Source organism: Aspergillus candidus (assembly GCF_002847045.1).
Source record: "Aspergillus candidus strain CBS 102.13 unplaced genomic scaffold BDW47scaffold_29, whole genome shotgun sequence".
NCBI classification, from domain to species: domain Eukaryota; kingdom Fungi; phylum Ascomycota; class Eurotiomycetes; order Eurotiales; family Aspergillaceae; genus Aspergillus; species Aspergillus candidus.
This window is the reverse complement of record NW_020194034.1, coordinates 87490-111047: the sequence shown is the minus strand read 5'-3', so window position 1 is coordinate 111047 and position 23558 is coordinate 87490. Positions and strand designations below refer to the sequence as shown.

Genomic DNA, 23558 nt, shown 5'->3' with positions numbered 1-23558 from the left:
ATGACGCAGGATCGTCAGCGGTTTGATTGACTAATGAAGGCGATCCTTAATTCCCCGTCAGCTTGACTTCTTGTCCTTTCCCTTGTCATGCTTCTCAGTGGATGCCACCATGTCTCTTACGCTCAAGCTCTCGTCTCTCGCGATCCGCACATTATCCAAGCCGATTGCCGTACGTCTATCCTTTATTGTCCTACCGGTTGTCTGTGCTGACTGACACCCGCCAGAATCAAATAAAAGGACAGGCTCGCGAACATGAACGGTTTCGCAATATGTGCGTCGCCATGGCGCAGGCTCTGCACCGGTTCGACATGCGCCTTCGTTTAGGGGCCGTGCGGGACACCAGCGCCGCCCAAAGGCGAGCGGCTGCCGAGGCGGAAGCTCGAAAACACAAACCGACTACACCCACGGTCAAATCGGAAGTAGAAACCAAGGCGGAAGAAGCGGCACTTGCGAAAGCGAAAGCGGCGGCGGAGGAGGCTGCGAAACCGGCTCCCAAACCCCACATTCGTCCACTGTCTGAATCCAAAGCCATCGAGTCCGGGGCCAACTTCATCAGTGAAGCGTTTTTGTTCATGGTGGCTGGCGGATTGATCGTCTTTGAGTCGTTGAGATCTCGGAGGAAGGAAAATACTAGGAGGGAAGATGTTGAGTCTCGATTGATCGAGCTTGAGGAGTCGGAGAAGGCTGCTCGACGGGGTCTGGCTGCTCTGGAGAAGGAACTTTTGCAGCAGAAGGCCAAGTCTGGAGAGCTGTCGAAGACTTCGGCCCGCATCCTGCCTCGGGATGCGTGGGAGATTGAAGAGGAAGGACAGAAGGAAGCTCCTCAGCAAGGGTGGCTATCGTGGGCCGCGTCATATTTCTCGTATGGTGAGACTGCCGAGCAACAAGCAGATGCTGTCATTCAAGGGAGCAAAAGGGCTGCTTCAAATCAGCCTGGGGGATCCAGTAACAGTGGACCCTCCGTCAGTTCACCGGTGCCAGCTTCCACGAGTCGTGAACTGGCTCCGGAGTCTAAGAAGGCGTGACATGATCTATCCCTTGACTTGTCATCTGCATAGAGATTGAAGGAAATGTAGTGTAAATACTTGCATTGTTGTGTTGCGTGTTGGATACCCTTATATTGCAGGATGGGAAAGTCAGCAGACGGTGTTGGATGACTGAGGCTGTCTGTTCGACGGGGCTATTGCGTTACCTCTCCTCTCCCATTTAGAAATACTACCAAACTTTCAAAAATATTTACCGCGTCACATAACTGTTCCATTCAAGCAGGACATGGAAAATACAGCCAGCTGCATCTTACAGGGGGCATTCTGCTCCTCCCTCCGCGATCGACCCTTGTGGAAGATGATAGGGCCACTCCTCACGTTGCCAGGAACGAAACTGGAAGGTCAGTCATGTACCTTGATCAATGTATTTGGGCCAACCACGGCGTGGTAGAGCGTCAACTCCATGGTTGTGACTTCACCGTCCGTCTAGAATCCAGTCCAGAGCCTCTAGATCTTGTCCTACTCACGCCGATCTCCCTTGAATTCACCAACAAGCAAGACACCATCTCCAGACTCGTCCGATTGCACAGCAGTCAATCAAACACCGCAATTGCCCTCCTTCTATCCGACGAACCGTTCAGAAACGCCAGCGGAAAAGGTTCCCTAGACGCACTGTTGGGTCTCCAGGTCATGTCAGTACGTATCTAGCTAGTTCCATGCCGTATGGCTGATGGCAGATCAGGATTATCCAATCACTACCAACATCGATGCCCATATTTCCTGTGGCAGCTTGCTCGTCTCTCTTGCCTTGCATGCAAGAGTATATGCGAAATCTTACACGCATTCCACCTCCAATTGCATCGGCCACGGACTGCTTATCTTTGCTGTCTCATGCTCCTCTACAGCGCAGTCTATCTCTCTACGAAAAGAACATCCTCAGTGACCTGTTTCCTTCGCTGGAGGCCTTGGGCCTAGCCGCTCGGACGACTCAAGGCCAAGCACTTTTGCAGGATTATCTTGGGGGGGAGCGCGCGCGGGAAATAGTCCGGTTCTGGATAAGAGATACCAATTATGAGTAATCTTGCTATTTCTGAGTGTCTACTTGTTATGTCATTTTTTTTCTCAGTTGGGGTATACAGCAATGGGGGTTTCAAAAGGATCAAATTACGTGCCACACGCTATCACATATATATTTTAAGCGCCACAGGGCGCACACAGTTGTGAGCATTGACCAGGGAGCTTCTCCACAGTAATTGACACAATGTGATACTACAGCGGCTAGCTACTCCCATTGAACAAAGGTCCAAGACATTATCCACGAGGCCATCCATTGATCGTCTCTAGTGAACGGGAGCGTGGAGGATGAAAAGCGGGCATGACGTAGGCGGGATGCTTTTCGGGCCCCAAGGACCAAATTAGTGCCTGGCGGGTGCCTGATACCCGCTAATTATAGCACCGACTTGGGGTTCATCCCTGAATGCCCTTTGTCTTCGTCAGATGCCACTAAAGAATGAATGATGACTAGAACATGAGAGACATGCCACTGTAAGAGTTGATTTGGATGCCTACAATATAACACAGTTGTGAAATCTCCTCGAATGAATTCCAAAAACAATGCTTTATACTAATATAACTGTTTATTTGCCCCTGGAGGCAAAGCTTAGTAATCTGGGCAGCAGATTGCGCGTTGCGCCTGAGAAAAAAGGGCCCAACGGAGCCACACGTGTGTGGCGCAGGCCCCCTCGGCGGGACCTGATTAGCCGGTCCACCGTAGTCTCCCTACTATCTGTCCGTTTTGGCCTGGTCTCTTAGGTTGTCCACTCCTCTCCGTCGTCATTCTTCCTTTCTCCTCTTTCTCCTCCTTACGATTCCCCCTCCATTTCCTCCATTCCGCTCGTTTTTGATATCGTGCGGTGGTCTGCGATTTGATTTCTTTTCATTTCGGGCGTTTCTTTGAATGAGCGGTTTATTTCTCTCGTTCATTCCCTCTCCCTAAACTATAACCCCCCCACACACACGACATAGGTCAGATATCCTGTCGCCTAGACGCGCAATCCGGGGAAGTCGGCAACAACAACCATGGTGAGAATGGACTTTCTGGATATTGAGGGTTGAACGGGAGGAGAGTTTGACTAACCCTGTTGGCCTAGGGACACTCACGTCGTCCAGTAGGTGGTGGGGAGAAGAAGAGCCGATTCGGTCGCTCCAAGGCAGTCGCTGATGTGGGCGACGGTCGACAAGGCGGGGGAAAGCCCCAGGTCAGGAAGGCTGTCTTCGAGACCACGAAGAAGAAGGAGATTGGTGTGTCGGATCTTACGCTGCTCAGCAAGATTTCGAACGAGGCCATCAACGATAACCTGAAGTTGCGATTCGAGCATGACGAGATCTACGTGAGTACGCGGGGTTCGCGCAACCGGAACACAACTAATTGAATGCGCGCCACAGACGTATATTGGACATGTGCTGGTGTCTGTTAACCCGTTCCGAGACTGTAAGTATCTCCCAATCGCACGGGTGATTGAGTCGCGGCGAGACTAACAGACTCCAGTGGGTATCTATACCGACCGCGTCCTCGAATCCTACCAGGGAAAAAACCGACTCGAAGTCCCGCCCCACGTCTTCGCGGTCGCCGAATCCGCCTACTACAACATGAAGTCCTACAAAGATAACCAGTGTGTCATCATTTCGGGAGAGTCGGGAGCGGGAAAGACAGAGGCCGCGAAGCGCATCATGCAGTACATTGCCAGTGTGTCGGGAGGCAGCGATTCGTCCATCCAAATGACCAAGGACATGGTGTTGGCCACCAACCCATTGCTCGAGTCGTTTGGTAATGCGAAGACGCTGCGCAACAACAACTCGTCTCGTTTCGGGAAATACCTGGAATTGGAGTTCAACGCGAACGGCGAGCCGGTGGGTGCTCACATCACCAACTATCTGCTGGAGAAATCGAGAGTGGTGGGGCAGATCACAAACGAACGGAACTTTCACATCTTCTACCAGTTCGCGAAGGCTGCGCCTCAGAAGTATCGAGGTAGGTTGTGTTTTACCCTCCGGTGAGCTCGCAAGCTGACCAAACAGACATGTTCGGTCTTCAAACGCCCGATGCGTACCTCTACACCAGCCGATCGAAATGTTTCGACGTCGCCGGCGTTGACGATGGCGCCGATTTCAGAGACACGTTGAATGCGATGGGAGTTATCGGCATGACGGAAGCCGAGCAGGATGATGTTTTCCGCATGCTGGCCGCGATTCTGTGGATTGGAAATGTACAATTCCGGGAAGACGACTCGGGCAATACGGTGATTACCGACCAGTCTGTCGTCAACTTCGTCGCCTACCTTCTCGAGGTCGATGCCGAACAGGTCAACAAGGCGCTTACGATACGTGTTATGGAAACTGCCCGCGGAGGGCGCAGAGGCTCGATCTATGAGGTGCCGTTGAACCCGGCGCAGGCGCTGGCCGTGCGGGATGCTTTGTCCAAGGCGATCTATTTCAACCTGTTTGACTGGATCGTGGCCCGTGTCAATCAATCCTTGACTGCCCGAGAACCGGTCGCCAACTCGATTGGTATCTTGGATATCTACGGGTTCGAGATTTTCGAGAAAAACTCTTTCGAGCAGCTGTGCATCAACTATGTCAATGAGAAGCTGCAGCAGATCTTCATCCAGTTGACGCTTAAGGCTGAACAAGACGAGTACGCGCGGGAGCAAATCCAGTGGACTCCGATCAAGTACTTTGACAACAAGGTTGTCTGCTCGCTGATTGAGGACAAGCGTCCTCCTGGTGTTTTCGCTGCCCTCAACGACGCCTGCGCGACCGCCCACGCGGACCCGGGCGCCGCGGACAACACGTTCGTTGGAAGGTTGAACTTCCTGTCGCAGAACCCTAACTTCGAGAACCGACAGGGCCAGTTTATCGTCAAGCACTACGCCGGTGACGTCAGCTACGCCGTGGAAGGGATGACCGACAAGAACAAGGACCAGCTGCTGAAGGATCTACTGAACCTTGTTGGGTCGAGTGGCAACCCGTTCATTCGTACGCTCTTCCCCAACCAGGTCAACCAGGACGACAAGAGACGCCCGCCCACGGCTAGCGACAAGATCAAGGCCTCTGCCAACGACCTGGTGACAACCCTAATGAAGGCCCAGCCGTCCTATATCCGAACAATCAAGCCGAATGACAATAAGGCCCCGAAAGAATTCAATGTCGGCAATGTTCTGCACCAGATCAAATACCTGGGTCTGCAGGAGAACGTGCGGATTCGCCGGGCTGGATTCGCCTACCGTCAAACCTTCGACAAGTTCGTGGAGCGGTTCTATCTCCTGTCTCCCAAGACGTCGTATGCGGGCGATTACACGTGGACCGGGGACGCAGAATCTGGAGCTCGTCAGATCCTCAAGGATACCAGAATCCCGTCGGAGGAGTTCCAGATCGGTGTTACCAAAGTGTTCGTCAAGACGCCGGAGACGCTGTTCGCCCTGGAGGCGATGCGTGACAAGTACTGGCATAGCATGGCCATTCGGATCCAACGCGCGTGGCGCAACTACCTCCGTTACCGGACGGAGTGTGCCATTCGGATCCAGCGCTTTTGGCGCCGCATGACCGGTGGGCTTGAACTTCTCAAGCTGCGCGACCAAGGTCACAAGGTGCTCCAGGGGCGCAAGGAGCGCCGGAGAATGAGTATCCTCGGTTCGCGACGATTCCTCGGAGACTATCTGGGTCTGGGGAACAAGGGTGGGCCGGGCGAGATGATCCGCAACGGTGCAGGCATCGGTATGTCGCATGATCGGTGTGTGTACTGCAGGAGCTAACAGATCCAGGGTCGGAGCCTATCCTTTTCTCTTGCCGTGGAGAGATTCTGATATCCAAATTCGGACGATCCAGCAAGCCCGAGCCTCGGATCTTGGTTTTGGTAGGTCCCATGTCGAAGTGTTATTGGCACCAGCTAACCGATTAGACACCGCGGCATGTATACATTGTGGCGCAAAACATCGTCAACAACCAGCTGCAGATTTCCTCGGAGCGAACGGTGCCCATCGGGGCTATCAAGTCGGTCAGCACATCCAACTTGAAGGACGACTGGTTCTCGCTGGTGATTGGGGCGCAGGAGCCTGATCCCCTCCTGAACTGCGTTTTCAAGACCGAGTTCTTCACCCACCTCACCAACGCCTTGCGTGGACAGTTGAACCTGAAGATCTCGGATAACATCGAATACAACAAGAAGCCCGGCAAGCTGGCTGTCGTGAAGGTCGTCAAAGACCCGAACGTCGGGCGAGTCGACACGTACAAGAGCCACACGATCCACACGAGTGCCGGAGAGCCTCCCAGCTCAGTGTCTAAGCCCACTCCCCGAGGGAAACAAGTGGCCGCGCGGCCCGTGACCAAAGGAAAGCTGCTTCGTCCGGGCGGTCCGGGAGGTGGCCCCTCGAAGTTGGCGTCTCGACCCGCTCCGGCACGCCAGCCTATGCCCCAACCCACGCCCCAAGCTGCACCTGCGCCCCGACCGGCGCCTGCACCTGCGCCCCGACCTGCGCCTGCACCTGCATCCCGACCAGTACCACAACCCGTGGCCGCTGTCGCTGCGTCCCACGCGCGCACTCCTTCGTCCGGGTCTATGAGAGCACCGCCGCCGCCTCCGCCCGCGAGCCCTCCGGCCCCGAAGAAGGCGACCGCCAAGGTGCTGTACGACTTTTCCAGCGGCCAGGCCAATGAACTGGATATCCGCTCCGGTGAAATCGTGCAGATCATGTCGAAGGAAGCCAACGGTATGTTCTTTCCAATCACTGCGGAAAAACAATGGTAAGGCTAATAGTGAACAGGCTGGTGGCTCTGCATGAACCCCACAACATCCGCCCAAGGTTGGACGCCAGAGGCCTACCTCGAAGAGCAAGTTGCCCCCACCCCGAAACCCACGCCGCCCCCTCCGCCACCGGTTGCGCGAGCCAGCCCGGTGCCGTCCACCAACGGCGCTGCCACGGCAGCCGCAGCCAAGTCCAAGCCGACGCCCCCAGCTCCGCCAGCCAAGCGACCGAACATGGCGGGCCGCAAGACGGCCCCAGCGCCCCCACCCGCCCCACGCGACAGCGCAGTGAGCATGAACTCGCAGGAGTCACCGAGCGGATCCGGACGGGCGACGCCGAACAGTGCCCTCGCTGGAGGATTGGCGGAGGCGCTGCGACAGCGACAGAGTGCGATGCAGGGGAAGCGGGATGATGATGATGATTGGTGATTTTCACCTTTCTTTTCGTTTCTTTTTTTTCTTTCTTTTTTCATTTTTTTGACTTCTCTTTTCCCTTTTTTATCCTTTTTTTTTTCTTCGTGTAGATGGTTGGTATTTGGTAGTTGGCATCGTGCATACCCATTGTTAGATCATAGATTGTTCAAAGTATACATATCGTACGAGTAGGCTGTATTATGAAAGTGATAAAAGAATGTAATATCTATGCCACCGAGTTTTCTATCCTTCTCCAATGAGTCTCTAGGTTATGAAATAGCAAACACGAAGACATAGTAAGCCAACAAGACCATAAAAGAGCAGAGACAGAAAGACACTAGTAACAGGATCATTTACCCAACACTTAACCATTCAAGCCCTATACTGACCACCTACCTATTTACCTGACGCCAAAAAAGGAAGAGTCATCACACTGTCCACCCTGCAAGGCCGACTCTACCGTACCATACGCATTGATAACCGGCTCCTAAGGCTTTTCAGCTCCCAGCTGTAGATCCTCGCTTTTCTCAGCGGTTTGATCAAATAGCTGCAATTACTTATTTCAGTCTTACGCAAGCTAGCTATTTACATATTATAAGTATATAGTTGCAAAGCGTCCGTATAGGACACAGAGAACCCACTATAGTACTCATACATAGCCTATGAAGTATTCACATAGAGGATTCTGTACCACCGCAAGAAGTACTAGTCTTCCAAAGCAATCACATAAAGCCCATTGAAGCAGATGCATAGGGCTTCATGGAAGAATCTATATATGATTGCATAAAGTATTGTAGGAAGGATTTATCACTCGGCCTCAACGATTATCTAAGTACTTTTGCGCTTTGAGAGCAGCCTTGCAACCTCATATTGCGACAAGTGTCCAGATAGAACCCTCTAGTGTACCTGCGTATGGACAATCAGCCATGGAGTCGCTGAAAGTCACTATATCAAATTTCTCAAAGTACCCTCGGAAGATCTTCTAAAGTACTTACAGAGGACTTTCAAAGCGCTTGTATAGTTAACTATAATCCTGAAACGTAGTCATAGAGAACAAATAAAACATCTCTCCAAAGCACGCACTCACATACGGCCCTGTGAAGCGCCACCCCCTAAGAACCAATGTAAACAACCAATTACATAGGAACACCATCTCTACGGTCTCCCACCCACATTCTTACAATGTTGTAGAAATGACTGCAGTCGCTTGGCATATCAGCTGACCACCAGCGTTTGCAGAGTCCCTTTCCCACAGATTCTCATCTTTACTTTCCAAACAATCAAGCAGAAATTTCCATAGCTCCGAATATCATCAATTTCATCCTTTCGGACGCGTTTTTACCCCCCCATTTCCACAAATATCACCTAGTAATTCAAACCAAGAAAAAGTATGTACATAGTAAACTACTTCAAAAACTTCCCCGCCAAGCTCAACAACCCACTAGGTCCACCCGTGCCCCCCAGCCCACCCCCGTCAGACTTCATGTACATCTTGAGCGCCATTTCCGCGGCTTTGTTGACGGCAGATTGTTTATCGCCGGACTATCCACACCCACATATTAGCATTCACCTCCCAAAACATCAAAAGAAAAAGGGAGAAAAAAAAAAAAAGAAAGAAAATGGATGAACATACCACTCCCCCAGAACTATTCTTCTCCTCCCAAAGCTTCCCCGCCTGCGCCATCGCCATCCCAATAAGCGCATTCTTATCCATACTGCCCCCTCCCCCTCCTTCCGAGCTACTTCCACCCCCAGAAGTAAACATCTTCAGCGCCTGCATCGCAGCGCCCGCCCCCAACGAATCCGAATCATTGTGTCCTCCACTCTGCTGGTGATGGGATCCACCATACTGCTCTCCCATATCACCGCCCTGATAGTAACTCGCACTCTCCCCACTCCCCCCGTAAAGCGCCTGATGCGACTGCACCATGTGCGACTCGTCGATGTCGTAGGAGCTGGTATCCTGGTATGACGATTTGCGGGACTTGATGAATTGGAGGGCTTGGGAGAAGAGTTCACGGGAGGTGCTGTCGTTGGGGTCGGAGGATTGGGCGTGGTTGAGGGCGGGGTTGAATTCGTCGTCGCTGTCGGTACCGCCGGAGGAGGTGTGTTTTTTGATGGCGTCGTGGAGGAAGTCCATTTTGGGTGATTTCTTTCTTTCTTTCTTTTTCTTCTTGGTGGTTCTTGGGTTGATGGTTTGGTTACTGGTGTGAGTGTTTGTTTGTTACCTGCCGACCTTGGGGATCGGGATGAGGATGAGGGGTATTTATATTTGTATCGAATGAGTGAGGGGCAGATCTACGATAAGTGGGGCTGCACCGCCACTTGTTTTTGTCTATCTGTGACGACTGTCTACCTAACTGGGTGGTTATTATTGTGGTGCCTAATATGGAGTACTACTTCCGTACACGTACAGTGGCGACGATGATGATGGTGATGTTTGTTAGTCTTGGTGGGACTGCACTTTCTTCCCTTGCCGGGGTACACTTGGTAGTCAAGTTGAGGTAGAAGTAGTGTGGCCCGGGGATTCCCCCTGTGGGGTTACTTGTGCGGATGCTCTCGCTATGGAATTCTACCAACATACTATACAGTGGGTATGTAAGGACGACTCAAGTAGGCCCGCGGAGCCATAAATATGTTGTGTTGTTCTGCTCATATATATAGATAGATAATAATAATAATAACAAATGGTATCATAAAACACATACCGCCCGCAGCACCGAAGAAAATAAGAGATAAACACAGAAAGACACGAAAAGAAAAAAAAAAAAAAAGTTAAATCTAAACCAACAACCCCTCATACTCCTCCTCACTCCAATTCCACAAAAACCGCAACTGTCTTTCCCTCTCACTAAGCACACACCGTTCATCATCATCGAGGTCCGCCTCGCGCGCCCACTCACACGGTAACTCGCGACAGCCCTGCCCATACCGCTGGCCCCACTGTCGCCGCTCGAACTCCATGAATCCACCAAAGTGCTCGTCGGTGTTGGCTACCCAGATGGTGGAGCCGTCGGGGGAGAAATCCGCGCCGCCGACCTCGCCGAAGAAGTCGTGGACTTGGCGGGTTTGGTAGGTCTGGGCGTTGACGATCGCGATGCGGTCGGCGGGTTCGGTGAGGAGGAGGGTGCGGGGACCGCCACCGACGGGGGAGAACCGGAGGGAGCGGTAGCCTGCTACATCGGATTCGATTTTCTCGAGGGCCCGCCACATGCGCGCGTCCCAGATGATGGCGGTTTTGTCTTGGTTGCTTGTGGCGATGTGCCGCATGTCGGGGGACCACGCGCAGGCGAAGCCGAAGTCGCGGTGCCCGCGGAGTGGGTGCACGGGTCGGCCTGTGTCGGCTTCGATTACCCAGGCGTCTGGGGAGTCGCCGATGACGACGCGGAGTCGGCCGTCATGGGAGGTCGCGGTGCAATTGATGGCTCGGGAGAGCTCGTGGTCTGTGATGAAGGTGTTGGTTTCGCAGTCGAGCACCCGTAGGTGTCGGTCGTTGGACGCGAATATCCCCTGCGGCGAGCGGTTTGTGCGGCTCGGTACGATGTCGATGTGGTTGGTGATGCCGTTGGGGTCTTGCGTGACGTAGCCGTCCACGCCGGCCCCGTCTGTGCCAGTTGCTCGCAATGCATATTCTCCCGTGAAACCCCCGGCAATGGTCACGTCGCAGGCCGACTTCATGGTCGAGATCTTCACTCGGCCTTGGAGGGCGGACTCGGCGTGATGTTGTGACAAGTCGATCAAGCAGGTTAGGTCGTCGTAGCCCGGCACCCACGAGTACACCTTGCACTGGTGAGCGAAGTGAACGGTGTTGTACGCGGGCACCGACATGAGATTGCGGAGCTGGAAGTGCTCGATCGTCGCCTTGCACTTGGTGTGCATGGACTTCTCCTGGAAGTAGAACTCCTCCCGCGGCAGCCGCACCCCCGGCCGGTGCTGCGAATATTCCAGATTGTGGTAGGAAGTGTAACCCTGATCGCGGAGTTTGCGGGCATCGGAGCGCTTGACCCGGAGGGTTTCCCACCAGGGGATGGGCTGAAGATCAAAAAAGTCTCCGCGATAGCGCGCGGGCCGGACGGTCTTCTCCGGGGGTGACCAGCACGCGATATTGGAGATCGGACCCTGCGGCGACGGCGTCCGTAAGTGTGGGATGCTAGGGATCGTCCCGTTCGACCAGTGAACCAGCCACTGGAAGATAAACTGATCGATGTTGAAATTCCGTTCCTGTACTGCATAGGGTTAGCACCATGTAAGTAACCAGACAAGGCGGACAGATGACAGATAAATACATACTTGTACCGTGGATGTCCATATCCGGGAACTGATGATCGACATTGAATTCGCCTAGACCCTGGTCCTCCGCCAGCTGCGCCATGATATCATCCTCCTCGAATCCGCGGTACGAATCACCGACATCGACCTCGGACGGTTGAATTACAGGCGAACCGGACGGCAGAGAGTCCGCACGCTCCCCAAGGACATCGGTATCCTCCTGGGCACCGTAAAAAACGCGCGTGTCGGAATCGTCATCGCGCACGGAGACAGGAGTCGCCCGTTCCACCGGTGTATCAAAATCCATAATCAAGCCCTGGGCGCCCTCGTCATCGCTATCGTCCGTCAAGGCCGCGTCGCCGAGTCCTAGGGCCCCATGGTGGACCAAACCGCCCGTGCCTATATCATTCCCAAGGTACGGGCCCAGCGGCACGCCGCCGACATCCGAGAGAACATCGGTCATTTCAGAATCCGACATGTACGACTCGGTCGGGGGAGACGAGGAGGTCGGCGGCGGCGCGCGGTCGGAGGGCGCATCTCCATGCCGGAAGTAGGTGTCCGGCTCCATGACGGCATTGACGAGCTCGGACACGGACAGCACGGTGCGACGAGGGGGGGCGAGAGGGGGAAAGTGCGGGACCGCCATCAGCGCGGAAAGGCCGGCGTCCGTCGAGTCGACTCCATATTCGCGGGGGGGCTCACCGTCGCGGGGTCCCGTGGATAAAGACGGTGCCGCGGTGGCCGCGGTGGCGGTCAGACTTGGGTCGTCCGGGGAGGTGGCTGTCCCCTCGTGGGCGGAGTGCGACATCTGACGAGATATATTTGGATTGAGCGGGCGCGACAGCGATGATCCCGGAACGTTGCATGACCCAGGGTTGGCGGAGGTCGATAATGCGCTGGAGGGGTCACTTCCAGGCATTCCAGCAGCGCTCGGCGCCGTCACTGGAGTCCGTCACTAAGACCCGTCACTTGAATTTGCGCACGCTGCAGGTTGGGGGATAAGTTATAAAAAGAAAGAAAAAAGCGCCAGGTGAAAAAAAAAAGTAAGGATGAAAAAAGATTTAAAAATAAAACCCCTCCCAGGAAGCTGCAGATTCCCGCCCGGGATGATGACACAATCGTACAGCCCGAGTATCGTACAAGACCGGGAAAATCAAAGTCCACGTCCACGTTTCGGAGATCAGATCTTGGCTCTGCAATAATCAGTTCGCAAAGGGTCACCCCCGCAGCTTTGGCCTTCCACCGCCCCCCGCACGAACGGAGGTGTCCTGTGATCTCGGCCAAAAGAATGGGGGGATGGACAAATCCGAGGCTCTGGGGCCTGGACGATCGATATTGGTAGGTGAGACGATGGGATGTTGTGATCCCCCGTCTAGGATAAATCCGAGGTTGGTGGCGTTTAATAAGGGGATGGGGATGGGATGGGGATGGGATGGGATGGGGTGGATGTGGGGGAAACACCCAGAACGGAGAGAGAGGTGGGGATAGAAAACGAGAGGAAGAGGAAGAAAGGAGATGAAGATGAAGTTGAGAAGAGGAGAGAGAAATTGATGATGATGAAGGGAATCAATGAATGTATAACTTATGCATCGGTCCTCCCCGCCGCCTGAACTCGCCGCCGACTGGGGGTCTGATTCGGGCGGGTCGCATAATTCGGGTCATGTGATATCTGTTTAGTCACTATCCTATATCGCCGAACGATGGTTCGATTTGATACAGTAAGATGTATGCATGGGTCATGCGACTGAGTACAAAAATGGTCTTAATGGAATGATAGGTAGACCCGAATGATTATACAGGGTAGTAAAAGGTAAAACTGTTCACTCTGACTGGTAGTGTATTCGCTGTTCCATGCCACCACAAACCATATAGACGAAGAACAACCAACCAGCCATCGCTTCTCAAGCAAAGAATCTACTGTAGTTAAGTCGTCTTCAACACAGCAATACTCAAATCAGGCAGCTCAAACTCAAACACTCCTCCCTTACCAGCCTCCACAGTCTGTACCTTCGAATCCACCAAATTCGGCCCCCCAACCTCATTCATGGCGAACGCATCAGGCGCAGTGAGCACGGTCAACTCCGCCGGGCTGCCCGTCTTAACACCCTCAAAGGTGAGCGACACCGGCACGGGCTCGGTGCTGTTGTACACGGCGGCCTTGAAGATGTGCGACTCTGTGGCGCTGTCGAGTCCGGCGACGTAGTAGAGGGGTCCGAACTCGGTTTCTGAGGTTGTTGGGAGGGTGTTTGTTATGTGGGATTCCGAGAGTAGCTGTAGTTTGATGTGAGTCTCGTGTACTTATGTCTTTTTCCGTTTTGGCCGGAGAGGATAATGAGGGAAGGCTTACTTTGTACAGATGCCAGCTCGTGGAGAGAGCCGTCTGCGCCGAGTCCGCATTGAAGGAAATCAGGGTCGGGGACCACTCCCAGTCGTTGAGGTTCATGAAGAAAGGAGCCTGCCCACTTGTCAGCCATAGTTCCGAGCATAAATCCAGCTGTATCTTGGGGGAAGGACATACATAAGTAGTCCCAATGATCTTATCCGCATTCCGCTCAGCACCCAGCAAGAAAACCGCCTCCGAAACAGTCGCAATCCACCATGGATACAGCGCAAAGTTCTTATCATCCCAGTCGATGCCCTTCCCATTATTGAACTCGGTTGCAGCAATCTCACCGAGCAGAATTGGATGGTCAGGACTATACTGGTCGAAGAAGTTGAACCGCACGGTCAGGTTGTCGGGCGTATCGTAGAGGTGGTAATCGCCGCCCGCGTCACCAGTGAGCTCCATATCGACAGTCGAGGCCAGGATGATCATGTCTGGGTACTTGGCCTTAATGGCGTCGTAGAAGGCCTGGAAGCGGTACTCTATGTACGACTCCAGACCGTCGTTGAGATTGTCTTCGTTGCCGATCTCCACGTAGCGGAGTTTCCATGGGTCGGGGTATCCGAGGGAGGCGCGAAGGGCGCCGAACTCTGTGTCGGCGGAGCCGGTCAGGAATTCTAGCTCGTTGAGCGCGTCGTCGATGTAGGGGCCGAGCTCGGCTTCTGGGATGACATGCGCGTCTAGGGTGAGGCCGGCCCAGACGCCGAGGACTGGATGAGTTAGCATGCTCCTTCATTATGTAGATAAGCGGTTCTGGAACGGGAAGGACACCTACTCGGCTCAAGTTCCAGATCGTCGCACCACTGCATGTACTCCACCAGACCGAGGCCGCTAGTCTGCTGGTATCCCCAGGCCGTGGCGCGGCCGGGACGATCCGTGAGCGGGCCGATGGTCTCGTTCCACTTCCAGCGGTCTTCGAGGGTGCTACCCTCGAGGTCACTGCCACCCGGGAAACGCAGGAATTTCTATTCCACATTAGTCAATGGTCGCAATAACAGGTAGCGGGTTAACCCACCGGTCCGAAATCCTGCATAGCCTGCATCAGATCAATGCGAAGCCCATTAGGGCGGTCGTTCCATGTCGGGGGAAAAAGACTGATAAGGTTGAAGTCCAGCGATCCGGTGTCCGCCCCCTACAACAATCAGCACACGCCGCCCCTCACCATAAACAGGTCCATCCACTTACAGCCGCATCAAACGTGAGCGAAAAGGTATTCTTAGCATCAGGCGCCGCCACCTTAGGCGTAAGCGTAAAATTATGCTGAGTCCACGCATCACCAACACTTTTCGATTTGATCTCAGTGCTAGCCAGCACATCACTCGTCGTATTCGACTGCAACGAGGCCGTGAAGATACCCTTGTAGGCACCTTTGACATAAAACGAACCCGTATACTTCTGCTCCTTAACCTCAATGCCCCACCATCCCACATTGGTGAGACCCACGGTTCCCTTCGATCCCTTCACGTTGACGGATGTCGGCAGCGCAGCGGATAGGGGCACGCTCGGAGTACTGAGGGCCAGGAGGGACTCGTCGACTGGCGCCCAAGCGTCCAGGTTAGCGGGGTACATGGTCGAGCCCTGGAAAGCGCGATTGCGAATCAGCTCTGCGTAGAGACCGCCGTCGCCGCAGTGATTGATTTCCTGGACATTTTTACTGTCAGCTTAAATGCGTCTCGAGCTGTGTTTGTGGTGTGGATTGTTCATTATTACGTACCTCCTCCATGATACCATATTGCAGGTTGCTCGTCGCATTTCCCCCCTCCGAAGCAACAGAGATCTCCACAGCCGCGCCGCACACGGCCAGCAGAGACACAAGAAGATATCCACGGATCATCCTGGACTGAAGGGTGATCTATCTACCACGATACTCAACGTAACCCTACAATTCTCCCCTCCAGGGTGCCTGGACGACCCACTCCATCTTATATAGAGTAGAGTCCCGCATCTCCCCCGCAGACAGTAGCTATACTATCCCACGATTGAGCTAGTATCCCCGGAAACCCAGAAGCAATGCATGTTGTGTGGGGACTCATTGTTCCAGGTACGGGCATCCCCAATATGAAGCGGAGCTTTTCCCCTTCTGGAAGATCTCCTGAGGAGTAGATGTGGGGTAAGCGTACCCCGGTTTGCTCCCAAGACTTAACATTGAGTGATATTTCTCAATTGGGTGGGATGACTTCATGTCAGCTGTTTGAACCGAGAAGACAGTCGGGAATTTACCGAGCCATTGCAACAGCAACTATGTAATAGAAGAAACATAGGGGAGGCGGGGAAACTAGACGGAGAATTTGTCCGTCGGCAAGAATCCGAGCTTTATTAACCGAACGAAATTTCCGAGTCATTCTCGGCGGCCATGAGAACCAGCATAACAGGTCACTCACTGGCCGACTAAGTCGAGGTCGGAGAAAGATCCGAGTCACTCTGCTGCGGACTGGAAGTCACAGGCCAACGCTGGCCAATCACTATTATCCGGGTAATAAGATTGATCGCCAAGAACTTTGCATATCTTGTTCCTTGGGGCGACTCCACCCGCGGCCGCCGCTCTTGCAGATCCTCAACAGCTCCGTGTATCTACGATTACAGCTTCAAGACATCTACTCCGTAGAATGGTATTAAACAACCAGAGTTGCCATGTTCGAAAGTGTCGCGAAGCAAGAGAAAACAAAAAAGGGACTTCTGCTTGAAATACAATAATAATATTGGTAAGAATGATAATCAAACCCAAAAAAAGAAACCTATTCCATAAGCCGTACCAAAGCGGCAGAAAAAAGAAGAAAATAATAAAAAAGCATTAGGGAAAAAGTTCACGTTCCAGCAAATCATAGGAGAATGAGAGCAGAAGATGAGACATCAAGGATTGTGCAAGGACTAATGTCCGCCTTCCAGGTGCTTCCCGGCGCACCGCTCAACCTTCAAACCGCCGGACGAGGAATCGAGATTAACATTTCATCGAGGTCGTACGTTCGCTCATAGAGGGAAGGATGTTCCGCTCAGCACATCTCACAGCATTCGATGCAGTCAAAGCAGCATTCGCAGGTCTCCTCGCAGAGGAAGCAACAGCAGAGCGTAGCCAGACTGAAGACAAGGAAGTCAGCGAAAGCGTCACAAACAGTGGGAGAAGGAGAAAGGGGATCTCCTCGCGGAGAAAGAAAAGAAAGCAATATCGTCTTACCAGGCACCAAGGCATCCACGGTCCTTCTTCTGCGGGGGCGGTTGTTGCTGGTATTGCATCTAATGGCATTCGTCAGTGCTGTTTACAATTTTATAGCCCGTCTGTTGTCCCAGAGCCTTTTCGTTGATGCGTATGGCACCACTAGGGTGTGGGGTATCAAGTCGCAACACACCTGAGGAGGAGGATAGCCCTGAGGCTGAGGGGGAGGGTAATTGTAACCCTGCGGAGGATAGCCGCCCTGGGGAGGAGGATAACCGCCCTGAGGAGGATATCTAAATATGGAGTACGAGTTAGCGCCCTGCGCCAACGCAACGGGTGCTCGAAAAAGAGCCGCCAGTCCCCATGTCACTCGTCTGATCGCGGGCGCCAGATGGAGACAATCGCACGACAATCGCTCCCCAATAGGCCTGGGCTAGATGCAGTATGAAACAAACTCGGGCGGTCCGAGATCCACGATCCAATTGCGACGTGCATGGGGACGGTCAAGCGGGGGGGTAATAGGAGACGGCAGGTCGGGAGGGGGGGTGTTCGCGCTGCGACACTTACGCCTGGGGAGGCGGCGGCGGTCCGTTGTAGTATCCTTGGGAACTCATGGTTGCGCGACGGGATCTGCAGAATCAAAACTGGGAGTAAGCCACATGCATCGATGTGCAGTCAATTCAGATCGAGAGATGAGAGGGAGGAATGAGGGTCAAATCGGAGTCATAACAATTAACAACAACCGGGAGGGGGAATTGGCGAATCGAAGCGACAGCCCCGATTGTGACCAGCCAAGCACCAATTACAAGGGGAGCTGAGACGTACCTAAAGAATGCCAAGTTCAAACGGGTCGAGGGAAAATGGGATGGAGAATGGTGATGGGGGGGGGAAAGGAAAAAAAAAAAAAGAGAAGGGGAGAGAGGGAATAGGCAGCAGGAATTCTGAAAGGGGACAAGAACCACTAGATTAACTTAATTCGCCCGTTAGTTTTGTTGGAGGGAGAAGAGGATGGATAAGAGGCACCCACCGTGGTCCAGAAGGGAAGAGCAACACGAATCAATAGTCAAGATTAAAAATAAAACAATGAATGGAAGATTAAAAAGGAAAGAGAAGGACAAGTCGGAAGGGAAAAGAGAAAAGAGAAAAGAGAAAAGGTCTGGACTGACTGAGGCCGTCAACAATCAATCCTAACTAATCAAGGGGATGCGGTACTCGGTATTACTATTCGGTATTACGGGTCTCGGTATGATTCCGCAGCCATGCTTTTTCTGACCCTTCTCACAACCAAATACATGTGGAGTATGCAGGAAGAGTAAGACAGAATTATATCATGTTGTAGAACTCATCTGTTCGACTTATCAGCGTCACCCTCAGATCCCACTGATCCAGAGGACCATCACAAGGCAATAGATGACCCATGGATAGGTTTGGTCGTTACAGTACAATACACCAGATCATGTGCTCGTGTGCTTTCTCTCCGCCACATCAATCCAGCCCTATAGAAGTGCAAACCGCCGAGTCCCGTCTGTGGGGAAACACCAGCCACGCCAACTCACGGCGATTTGGTCTCATTAGTGGGCAGTGGCCACATCATTGGCCCTGCTCCCTACGACAAGCCAGAGTTCGGCGGACGTAGGGTGTTAGTAGCCGCCCAACCACGGACACCCATAGGACGGCACCTTAGCACGGTGTCCGACTCCATCATGACTGGTTGTTACCCCCCTCTCTCGGGGTCTCCACTCTGCTCGTGGGAGTCCACAAAATCCATCCCGATCCCTGGTATGGAAGGAACTGTTGGGCACAGCACAGGATCACCCCACGAGCAGCTAGCTCACCGCTGCTATGATCGCCCTTGCTGATGTTACCGGCTTACCTGTCTCTCAACACCGCTCTACGTACGGAGGACGCCGTTGCATCTTGTTCAAATTGGTGCGAAGGGGGAAAGGTCTCAACCATGTGATCAATCCCATCTCAGGATGGGCTCTGCTGTTGCTGTTTCCAAATCAATACATTCATAAATTTGAGTCTGGCTGAAGACTGCTGTTCATCACACATTATGTCGTATCACCTGCAACGGGTATCTCGAGAGCCGGCTGGTTCGGCCTCAGTCCGTTGCAAGTTCAAGTAAAAGACAAAGTAAGCACAAATGTAGTAATCCCGCGGAACAAAGAATCATAAGGCAAACAATCCACGCACAGAAAGAGAAGAAAGCAATAATCAATCAGTAAATACAGAAGCAAAAAACGCATTATAATGACGAGGGGTGGAAATATTATGCAGAGAAAAAAGAAATGGACAAGATAAAAAGTGTAAAACTTCAAGAGAAAAAAAAAAGTCGAAAGAGAAAGAAATGAAAAGAAGAAGAAAAGGTAACCCAAAGGTCCGGCGTCATGAGAGGTCTAATATATAAACAGACAACAGTATGAAATCACACATACGAATCGATCGCAGGGGGGAGCGCGTGCGAGTCAAAGTAGCACGGGACATCGAGGGACGCTGAGTCCATGGGAATCATGGGGAAGCCCGTCGAAAAGGCCTCGTAGTCGCTCATCAGAGCAGACTGATCCAACTGGGGAAGGGCGAGGCCCGGATCAGTCGTTTGAGACGTCGAAACGCTGCAAAATGACTCATCGACCTCGGTGGACGGAGCGACGGCCAGGTCGTCCCCGCCGAGGTCTTGGTCCACGTAGCTTTGCGCATTTTCGAGCACGATCTCCTCCCTCTGGATCATCCAGTGCTTGAGGACGTCCATGGGTGGGTGGTTTCCACCGCCCTTGCCGCCCCGCTTCTCGCTGTCTTTGCCCCGACCACCTCGGCCACGCTGGCACGGGTTGAAGTGAGTGCGACGCAGATGAGCGGCAGCGTTGTAGTTGGCGCCGTAGCGCTTCCCGTTCCGGCACGCCTTGCAGTTGGCGAGGAAGGTCTTGCCCGCGGAGATGTCGTTGCACACCCAGACCTTCCGGACGACGGCGTGGACCCGTTCAATGTGTCGGCGCAGCTCGTGCTCCCCATGGAAGCCATCGGGCTGGTCGTTGCACAGATCGCAGTAGGTCTTGGGGCGCGGAGGCCGCTGGACAGAGGCTTTGGGGATGGCAGCCACTTCTTTCGGTATCCCGTCTGTGGACGAGATGCGAATCATCTTGTGCTGTTCGCCCGTCTTCGGCGGGGAGCTGTGCTGCGCCTCCATCTTAGGGGCGATAGGGCGTGTGCCCTGTGCGATCTGCTCCTGCGTCCGCCGCGCCGCCCGAGAGGGCTGTGACAGACATGAACTGTCACTCTCCGTGGACATGGAGTGCTTCATTTCCGGCGCCGGGGACGAAAGAATTGTAGGCATGGAGGGTGGGAAGGATGTGGTGGGAGGGGCGGAGCACGAGAACTGAGACAGGGGGGAGGGTTCGTGGTAAGGGAACGCAGCCTGCGAGCCACAGGGCTGTGCCGTGAACGGGTTGATGAAGGGGACGTTCACGGGGGGCGTAGTGGAGGAGAAACCGGTGGCACAGGGGAAGGGGAAACCCGATCCCACGCTCGGATCGGAGGATTCGCACCTCATCATGCCCAAGCCACCACACAACGAGTCCGTGGTCGGGCTTCGGCTCATCGCGATGGCGCTCGAGGCCGGAGGGACTGCGAGATCGCCCATCGAGGAAGAACCCAGACGGGACAAGTCCGTCAGCAGCTCGGATTCGGTCCCCAGATGCTGGGAATTCGGCTGCGGATGGGACTGCTGGAGTCCAGTCATCGTGGGGTCCGCGGCGAGCGTCATGGACAGAGCCGAGATGCCCGCCTGACCCTGTGGTCCGTCCAGATAGCGCCGAGTATATTCGGACGGGGAGTACTCGTTCACGTAGTCCAGGCGCCGCTGGGGCCGCTGAGATCCCACGAATTGTCGCTGACCCATCATGGCGGCGATGGCGGCATGTTGGTGGGACACCGGGGTCTGTTGGCTCTGCGAGCGGACCATGGAGGTGTTGTGCCGGGAGGTGGAGCCGAGACCCATAGAAGACGCGACGCCCTCCTTGCGCGACGCCGATCGAGATACCTTTCGGGTAGTCTGGGGGGCGGCCGGGGAAGACGAGTGCGACAGGTCACGGGTCAGGTCAACGGTCACTGGGGGTTCCGGAGTCTGCCAATTGTCAATCCAGGGACCGTTGGCGCGAGTGAAGAGAAGAGAACAGTGGATATGCTAGCTCAACAGGAACAGGGTGGGCAGAGACGGGAGACTGGACGGGAGCAAAAGACCAAGGATCAATCACGTACGGTGACTCGTCGTTTTGTTGGCGGAGGACCAGAGACCGGGAGAGTCCGGGGGGTTTCCTGGCGGGTCCGTTTCCCAGATTTCTCGCACGGCGAGGCGTCAAGGTCAAGGAAGTCCGAGCCGGGAACCGGGCGATAGCTGGACGACGAGGCCGTCGTCGGGATGAATGAGCTCAAACGTTGGCTCCACAGCTGATTGCGTTCCGACTCCGAGAGATGGGAGTGCTGATCCATGAAATAGTCCCGATACATAGAGATGGTGGTCGAGAACATATCGTCGTTGGCCATGGTGGCGGACATGTTGGAAACGTCCTTCCGGCCGGGTGAGGAGGGGGATCCAAGGAGCTGCTTTCAGTACCAAACAGCTTGGGCAAGGGACGGATAATATCACTGCTAGCGTTGAGTCAATGCCGATCCGGAGTATTATCACGAGGACGATGGGGAGAAGACTGACCGAAAGGTGAAGGATATGAACTCTTTGAAATTTGGCGACCACTGGTGGGATGTGTCGCAAATTCAAGATATATAGAAGGAGGGGCATCAAAAGGAATAATACTGATCGGTCGTCACAAGGTTGCTGAACCAGGTCAACCCCAGATGAGAGACGAGGGAGGGGACCGCGACAAGTAGATTAGTGGCGATCCAATACTATGGAGTCTCCACCAGAAAGGTCAGGGTTTCAAGGGAAAGGAAGAGAAATGATGAAGGGAGTAGAAGAGTGAGTGAGAGGAAAGAAAAAACAAGATGGAATGAAAAGGGGAGAAAAGACGAGAATATTAAAAGATCCGAAGAAGAGAAGAGAGAGCGAGAGATGAATGTCGATTGGAGACCGGGGTGGGGGATGACAAGTCTGTGAGATGGCGGAGTAAAGAGTATAAAATAATCATAAATAAATATAATATGATATAATAATAATAATGAAGGTACTTCAGGAGGATATCAGGACAGAGTAGTGGAAGGACCTTCTAGTCGATTGATCTGGTTAGGAGTCCATGGCGTGGATGATTCCATCGATCAGAGGGTACTTTGGAGGGACTTTGGAGGGACTTGGGCGATCTATCCAGGTCGAACGTGGTCAAAGTATAATAGATCCAATAATGTCTCGGGAGGAATTAAAATGGATCAGAAGAAGAGATCAAATAAGAGAACCATAATAGTAACCACAGGTGGATCAGCAAAGGGTCTGGACTCTCCAACTTCCTCTTCGAACGAGTAACAGCCTTGTCTGGTCAGCATCCAGTTTTCCTCTGTTGGTGTATGGAACTCTCTATGGGTTGGATGTTGATTTTAATCAAATTCGTATTTTCTATTTGTTTGTTCATTTATTGATTTTATTATATTATTCTCTTTTTTTATGTTTTACCCCTTTTCTTTTTTTGTGACTTTCTTTGTCTCGACGCGCCTAATTTCCATCTTCATTGATTTGTCTCATTGCTATTCCAACCATTGGGATTTGTTGGGTGAGAAGATCTCTTCCCTCCCTCCACCACATCTCTTATGGCTGATGGCTGGGGGTTATTTCGGGACGGTGATCAGGACGCTAGTGTCTGAAGAGCGTCAAGTCCAGAAGACACGAACCCATGGTGTCCACCCTGAATGGAAGATGATGTCGATTCTCGATCCAATTTCGGGACTAGCGAGAATCCATCAAGGTAACACGCCAACTGACTGGTCAACTGCCGACAAGTACTAGAGTCAGATCGGGAACGTGAGTGCCTGGAGGGTCTAGTACTAGGTACTCAGTTTGGGCCACTCAGGATGATTGACAGACGGGAAGTCCAAAATCAAGAAATTGAAGGGGAGGGAAATACCTGAAAGAAGAAAGAGATAAAATAAAATAATAATGTGAAAAGGTACTGGGAATTGGGCGGGAATCTACCATTCATCCATGTCAAAAGACAAAAACATATAAAATAAAAGGAAATAAATACGTGAAATCAAACCAAATCACGTTGAGATGTAAGAAAGAACACGGTGTGCCCCTAAAGTGAGGCAGCGAAACGGATCACATCGACCCGCAGCCGGACCAGCAAGAGCGGTTAGGAACTGATAATTCTTCCATTATCACTATTTTCATTATTATCATCTTCCTACTTCCTGATTCTGATTATGATTGATTTACCGTCCCTGGTCATGATCGCTCCATCGTTTGGGTCAGGTACGCCCACACTCGGTTCAGTCTGTAGAGTGCTTGATGGAGCTGCTACCGCTCTCGACCTTCGTTTCCGGGTGTCCAAACCATCAAATTACAGAATACTGTAGATTACCGAGAATATCGACTCCATCACCATCCCCAGCGCC

General features: G+C 53.1%; 8 protein-coding genes across 8 annotated transcripts; 4 read left to right on the top strand and 4 right to left on the bottom strand.

Annotated features, from left to right (window-relative positions):
• Positions 1 to 76: 76 nt before the first annotated feature.
• BDW47DRAFT_107415 (OPA3 family protein) lies at positions 77 to 1228 on the top strand. The gene is made up of 2 exons (XM_024813004.1): positions 77 to 169; positions 225 to 1228. The coding sequence occupies exons 1-2, from the start codon at positions 110 to 112 to the stop codon at positions 1023 to 1025; spliced, it is 861 nt and encodes a 286-aa protein (XP_024671131.1). The 5' UTR covers positions 77 to 109; the 3' UTR covers positions 1026 to 1228.
• A 1605-nt stretch (positions 1229 to 2833) lies between these two features.
• On the top strand, positions 2834 to 7360 carry BDW47DRAFT_40043 (class I myosin myoA). The gene is made up of 8 exons (XM_024818933.1): positions 2834 to 3068; positions 3137 to 3376; positions 3432 to 3477; positions 3535 to 4017; positions 4065 to 5759; positions 5807 to 5898; positions 5944 to 6751; positions 6806 to 7360. The coding sequence occupies exons 1-8, from the start codon at positions 3066 to 3068 to the stop codon at positions 7213 to 7215; spliced, it is 3777 nt and encodes a 1258-aa protein (XP_024671130.1). The 5' UTR covers positions 2834 to 3065; the 3' UTR covers positions 7216 to 7360.
• A 1214-nt stretch (positions 7361 to 8574) lies between these two features.
• BDW47DRAFT_107411 (uncharacterized protein) lies at positions 8575 to 9420 on the bottom strand. Its single transcript, XM_024813003.1, has 2 exons — positions 8834 to 9420; positions 8575 to 8742 (listed from the first exon to the last, which is right to left on the bottom strand). The coding sequence occupies exons 1-2, from the start codon at positions 9338 to 9340 to the stop codon at positions 8605 to 8607; spliced, it is 645 nt and encodes a 214-aa protein (XP_024671129.1). The 5' UTR covers positions 9341 to 9420; the 3' UTR covers positions 8575 to 8604.
• A 403-nt stretch (positions 9421 to 9823) lies between these two features.
• On the bottom strand, positions 9824 to 12537 carry BDW47DRAFT_40039 (WD40 repeat domain-containing protein). The gene is made up of 2 exons (XM_024818932.1): positions 11491 to 12537; positions 9824 to 11426 (listed from the first exon to the last, which is right to left on the bottom strand). The coding sequence occupies exons 1-2, from the start codon at positions 12386 to 12388 to the stop codon at positions 9982 to 9984; spliced, it is 2343 nt and encodes a 780-aa protein (XP_024671128.1). The 5' UTR covers positions 12389 to 12537; the 3' UTR covers positions 9824 to 9981.
• A 778-nt stretch (positions 12538 to 13315) lies between these two features.
• Positions 13316 to 15686, bottom strand: BDW47DRAFT_132152 (alpha-L-arabinofuranosidase A; the record flags this gene model as incomplete). The annotated part of the gene is made up of 7 exons (XM_024817498.1): positions 13316 to 13740; positions 13817 to 13924; positions 13988 to 14562; positions 14628 to 14817; positions 14868 to 14984; positions 15038 to 15493; positions 15567 to 15686. 7 exons carry the CDS (start codon positions 15684 to 15686, stop codon positions 13393 to 13395), a joined length of 1914 nt encoding a protein of 637 aa, XP_024671127.1. The 3' UTR covers positions 13316 to 13392.
• Positions 15687 to 16488: 802 nt separating this feature from the next.
• Positions 16489 to 18140, top strand: BDW47DRAFT_107404 (uncharacterized protein). Its single transcript, XM_024813002.1, has 5 exons — positions 16489 to 16927; positions 17025 to 17083; positions 17197 to 17633; positions 17829 to 17973; positions 18031 to 18140. The coding sequence occupies exons 1-3, from the start codon at positions 16834 to 16836 to the stop codon at positions 17449 to 17451; spliced, it is 408 nt and encodes a 135-aa protein (XP_024671126.1). The 5' UTR covers positions 16489 to 16833; the 3' UTR covers positions 17452 to 17633; positions 17829 to 17973; positions 18031 to 18140.
• Positions 18141 to 18366: 226 nt separating this feature from the next.
• BDW47DRAFT_39982 (uncharacterized protein) lies at positions 18367 to 18742 on the top strand. The gene has a single exon (XM_024818930.1). The coding sequence runs from the start codon at positions 18421 to 18423 to the stop codon at positions 18637 to 18639; it is 219 nt and encodes a 72-aa protein (XP_024671125.1). The 5' UTR covers positions 18367 to 18420; the 3' UTR covers positions 18640 to 18742.
• Positions 18743 to 19234: 492 nt separating this feature from the next.
• On the bottom strand, positions 19235 to 21761 carry BDW47DRAFT_40000 (uncharacterized protein). Its single transcript, XM_024818931.1, has 3 exons — positions 21712 to 21761; positions 21261 to 21650; positions 19235 to 21126 (listed from the first exon to the last, which is right to left on the bottom strand). The coding sequence occupies exons 2-3, from the start codon at positions 21555 to 21557 to the stop codon at positions 19432 to 19434; spliced, it is 1992 nt and encodes a 663-aa protein (XP_024671124.1). The 5' UTR covers positions 21558 to 21650; positions 21712 to 21761; the 3' UTR covers positions 19235 to 19431.
• Between the last annotated feature and the right edge of the window lie 1797 nt (positions 21762 to 23558).

Bases quoted from the DNA above. Each gene is read 5' to 3' on its own strand.
- BDW47DRAFT_107415 (XM_024813004.1), top strand. From the start codon at position 110: ATGTCTCTTACGCTCAAGCTCTCGTCTCTCGCGATCCGCACATTATCC. The intron at 170-224 runs GTACGTCTATCC...GACACCCGCCAG, and splicing joins CATTATCCAAGCCGATTGCC to AATCAAATAAAAGGACAGGC.
- BDW47DRAFT_40043 (XM_024818933.1), top strand. The intron at 5,760-5,806 runs GTATGTCGCATG...TAACAGATCCAG, and splicing joins CCGCAACGGTGCAGGCATCG to GGTCGGAGCCTATCCTTTTC. The intron at 6,752-6,805 runs GTATGTTCTTTC...AATAGTGAACAG, and splicing joins CATGTCGAAGGAAGCCAACG to GCTGGTGGCTCTGCATGAAC.
- BDW47DRAFT_107411 (XM_024813003.1), bottom strand. From the start codon at position 9,340: ATGGACTTCCTCCACGACGCCATCAAAAAACACACCTCCTCCGGCGGT. The intron at 8,743-8,833 runs GTATGTTCATCC...GGGTGTGGATAG, and splicing joins AGAATAGTTCTGGGGGAGTG to TCCGGCGATAAACAATCTGC.
- BDW47DRAFT_40039 (XM_024818932.1), bottom strand. From the start codon at position 12,388: ATGCCTGGAAGTGACCCCTCCAGCGCATTATCGACCTCCGCCAACCCT. The intron at 11,427-11,490 runs GTATGTATTTAT...AACCCTATGCAG, and splicing joins TATGGACATCCACGGTACAA to TACAGGAACGGAATTTCAAC.
- BDW47DRAFT_107404 (XM_024813002.1), top strand. From the start codon at position 16,834: ATGTTCCGCTCAGCACATCTCACAGCATTCGATGCAGTCAAAGCAGCA. The intron at 16,928-17,024 runs CTGAAGACAAGG...ATATCGTCTTAC, and splicing joins AACAGCAGAGCGTAGCCAGA to CAGGCACCAAGGCATCCACG. The intron at 17,084-17,196 runs CTAATGGCATTC...GTCGCAACACAC, and splicing joins GGTTGTTGCTGGTATTGCAT to CTGAGGAGGAGGATAGCCCT.
- BDW47DRAFT_39982 (XM_024818930.1), top strand. From the start codon at position 18,421: ATGGATAGGTTTGGTCGTTACAGTACAATACACCAGATCATGTGCTCG.
- BDW47DRAFT_40000 (XM_024818931.1), bottom strand. From the start codon at position 21,557: ATGTCCGCCACCATGGCCAACGACGATATGTTCTCGACCACCATCTCT. The intron at 21,127-21,260 runs GTACGTGATTGA...GACAATTGGCAG, and splicing joins CAACAAAACGACGAGTCACC to ACTCCGGAACCCCCAGTGAC.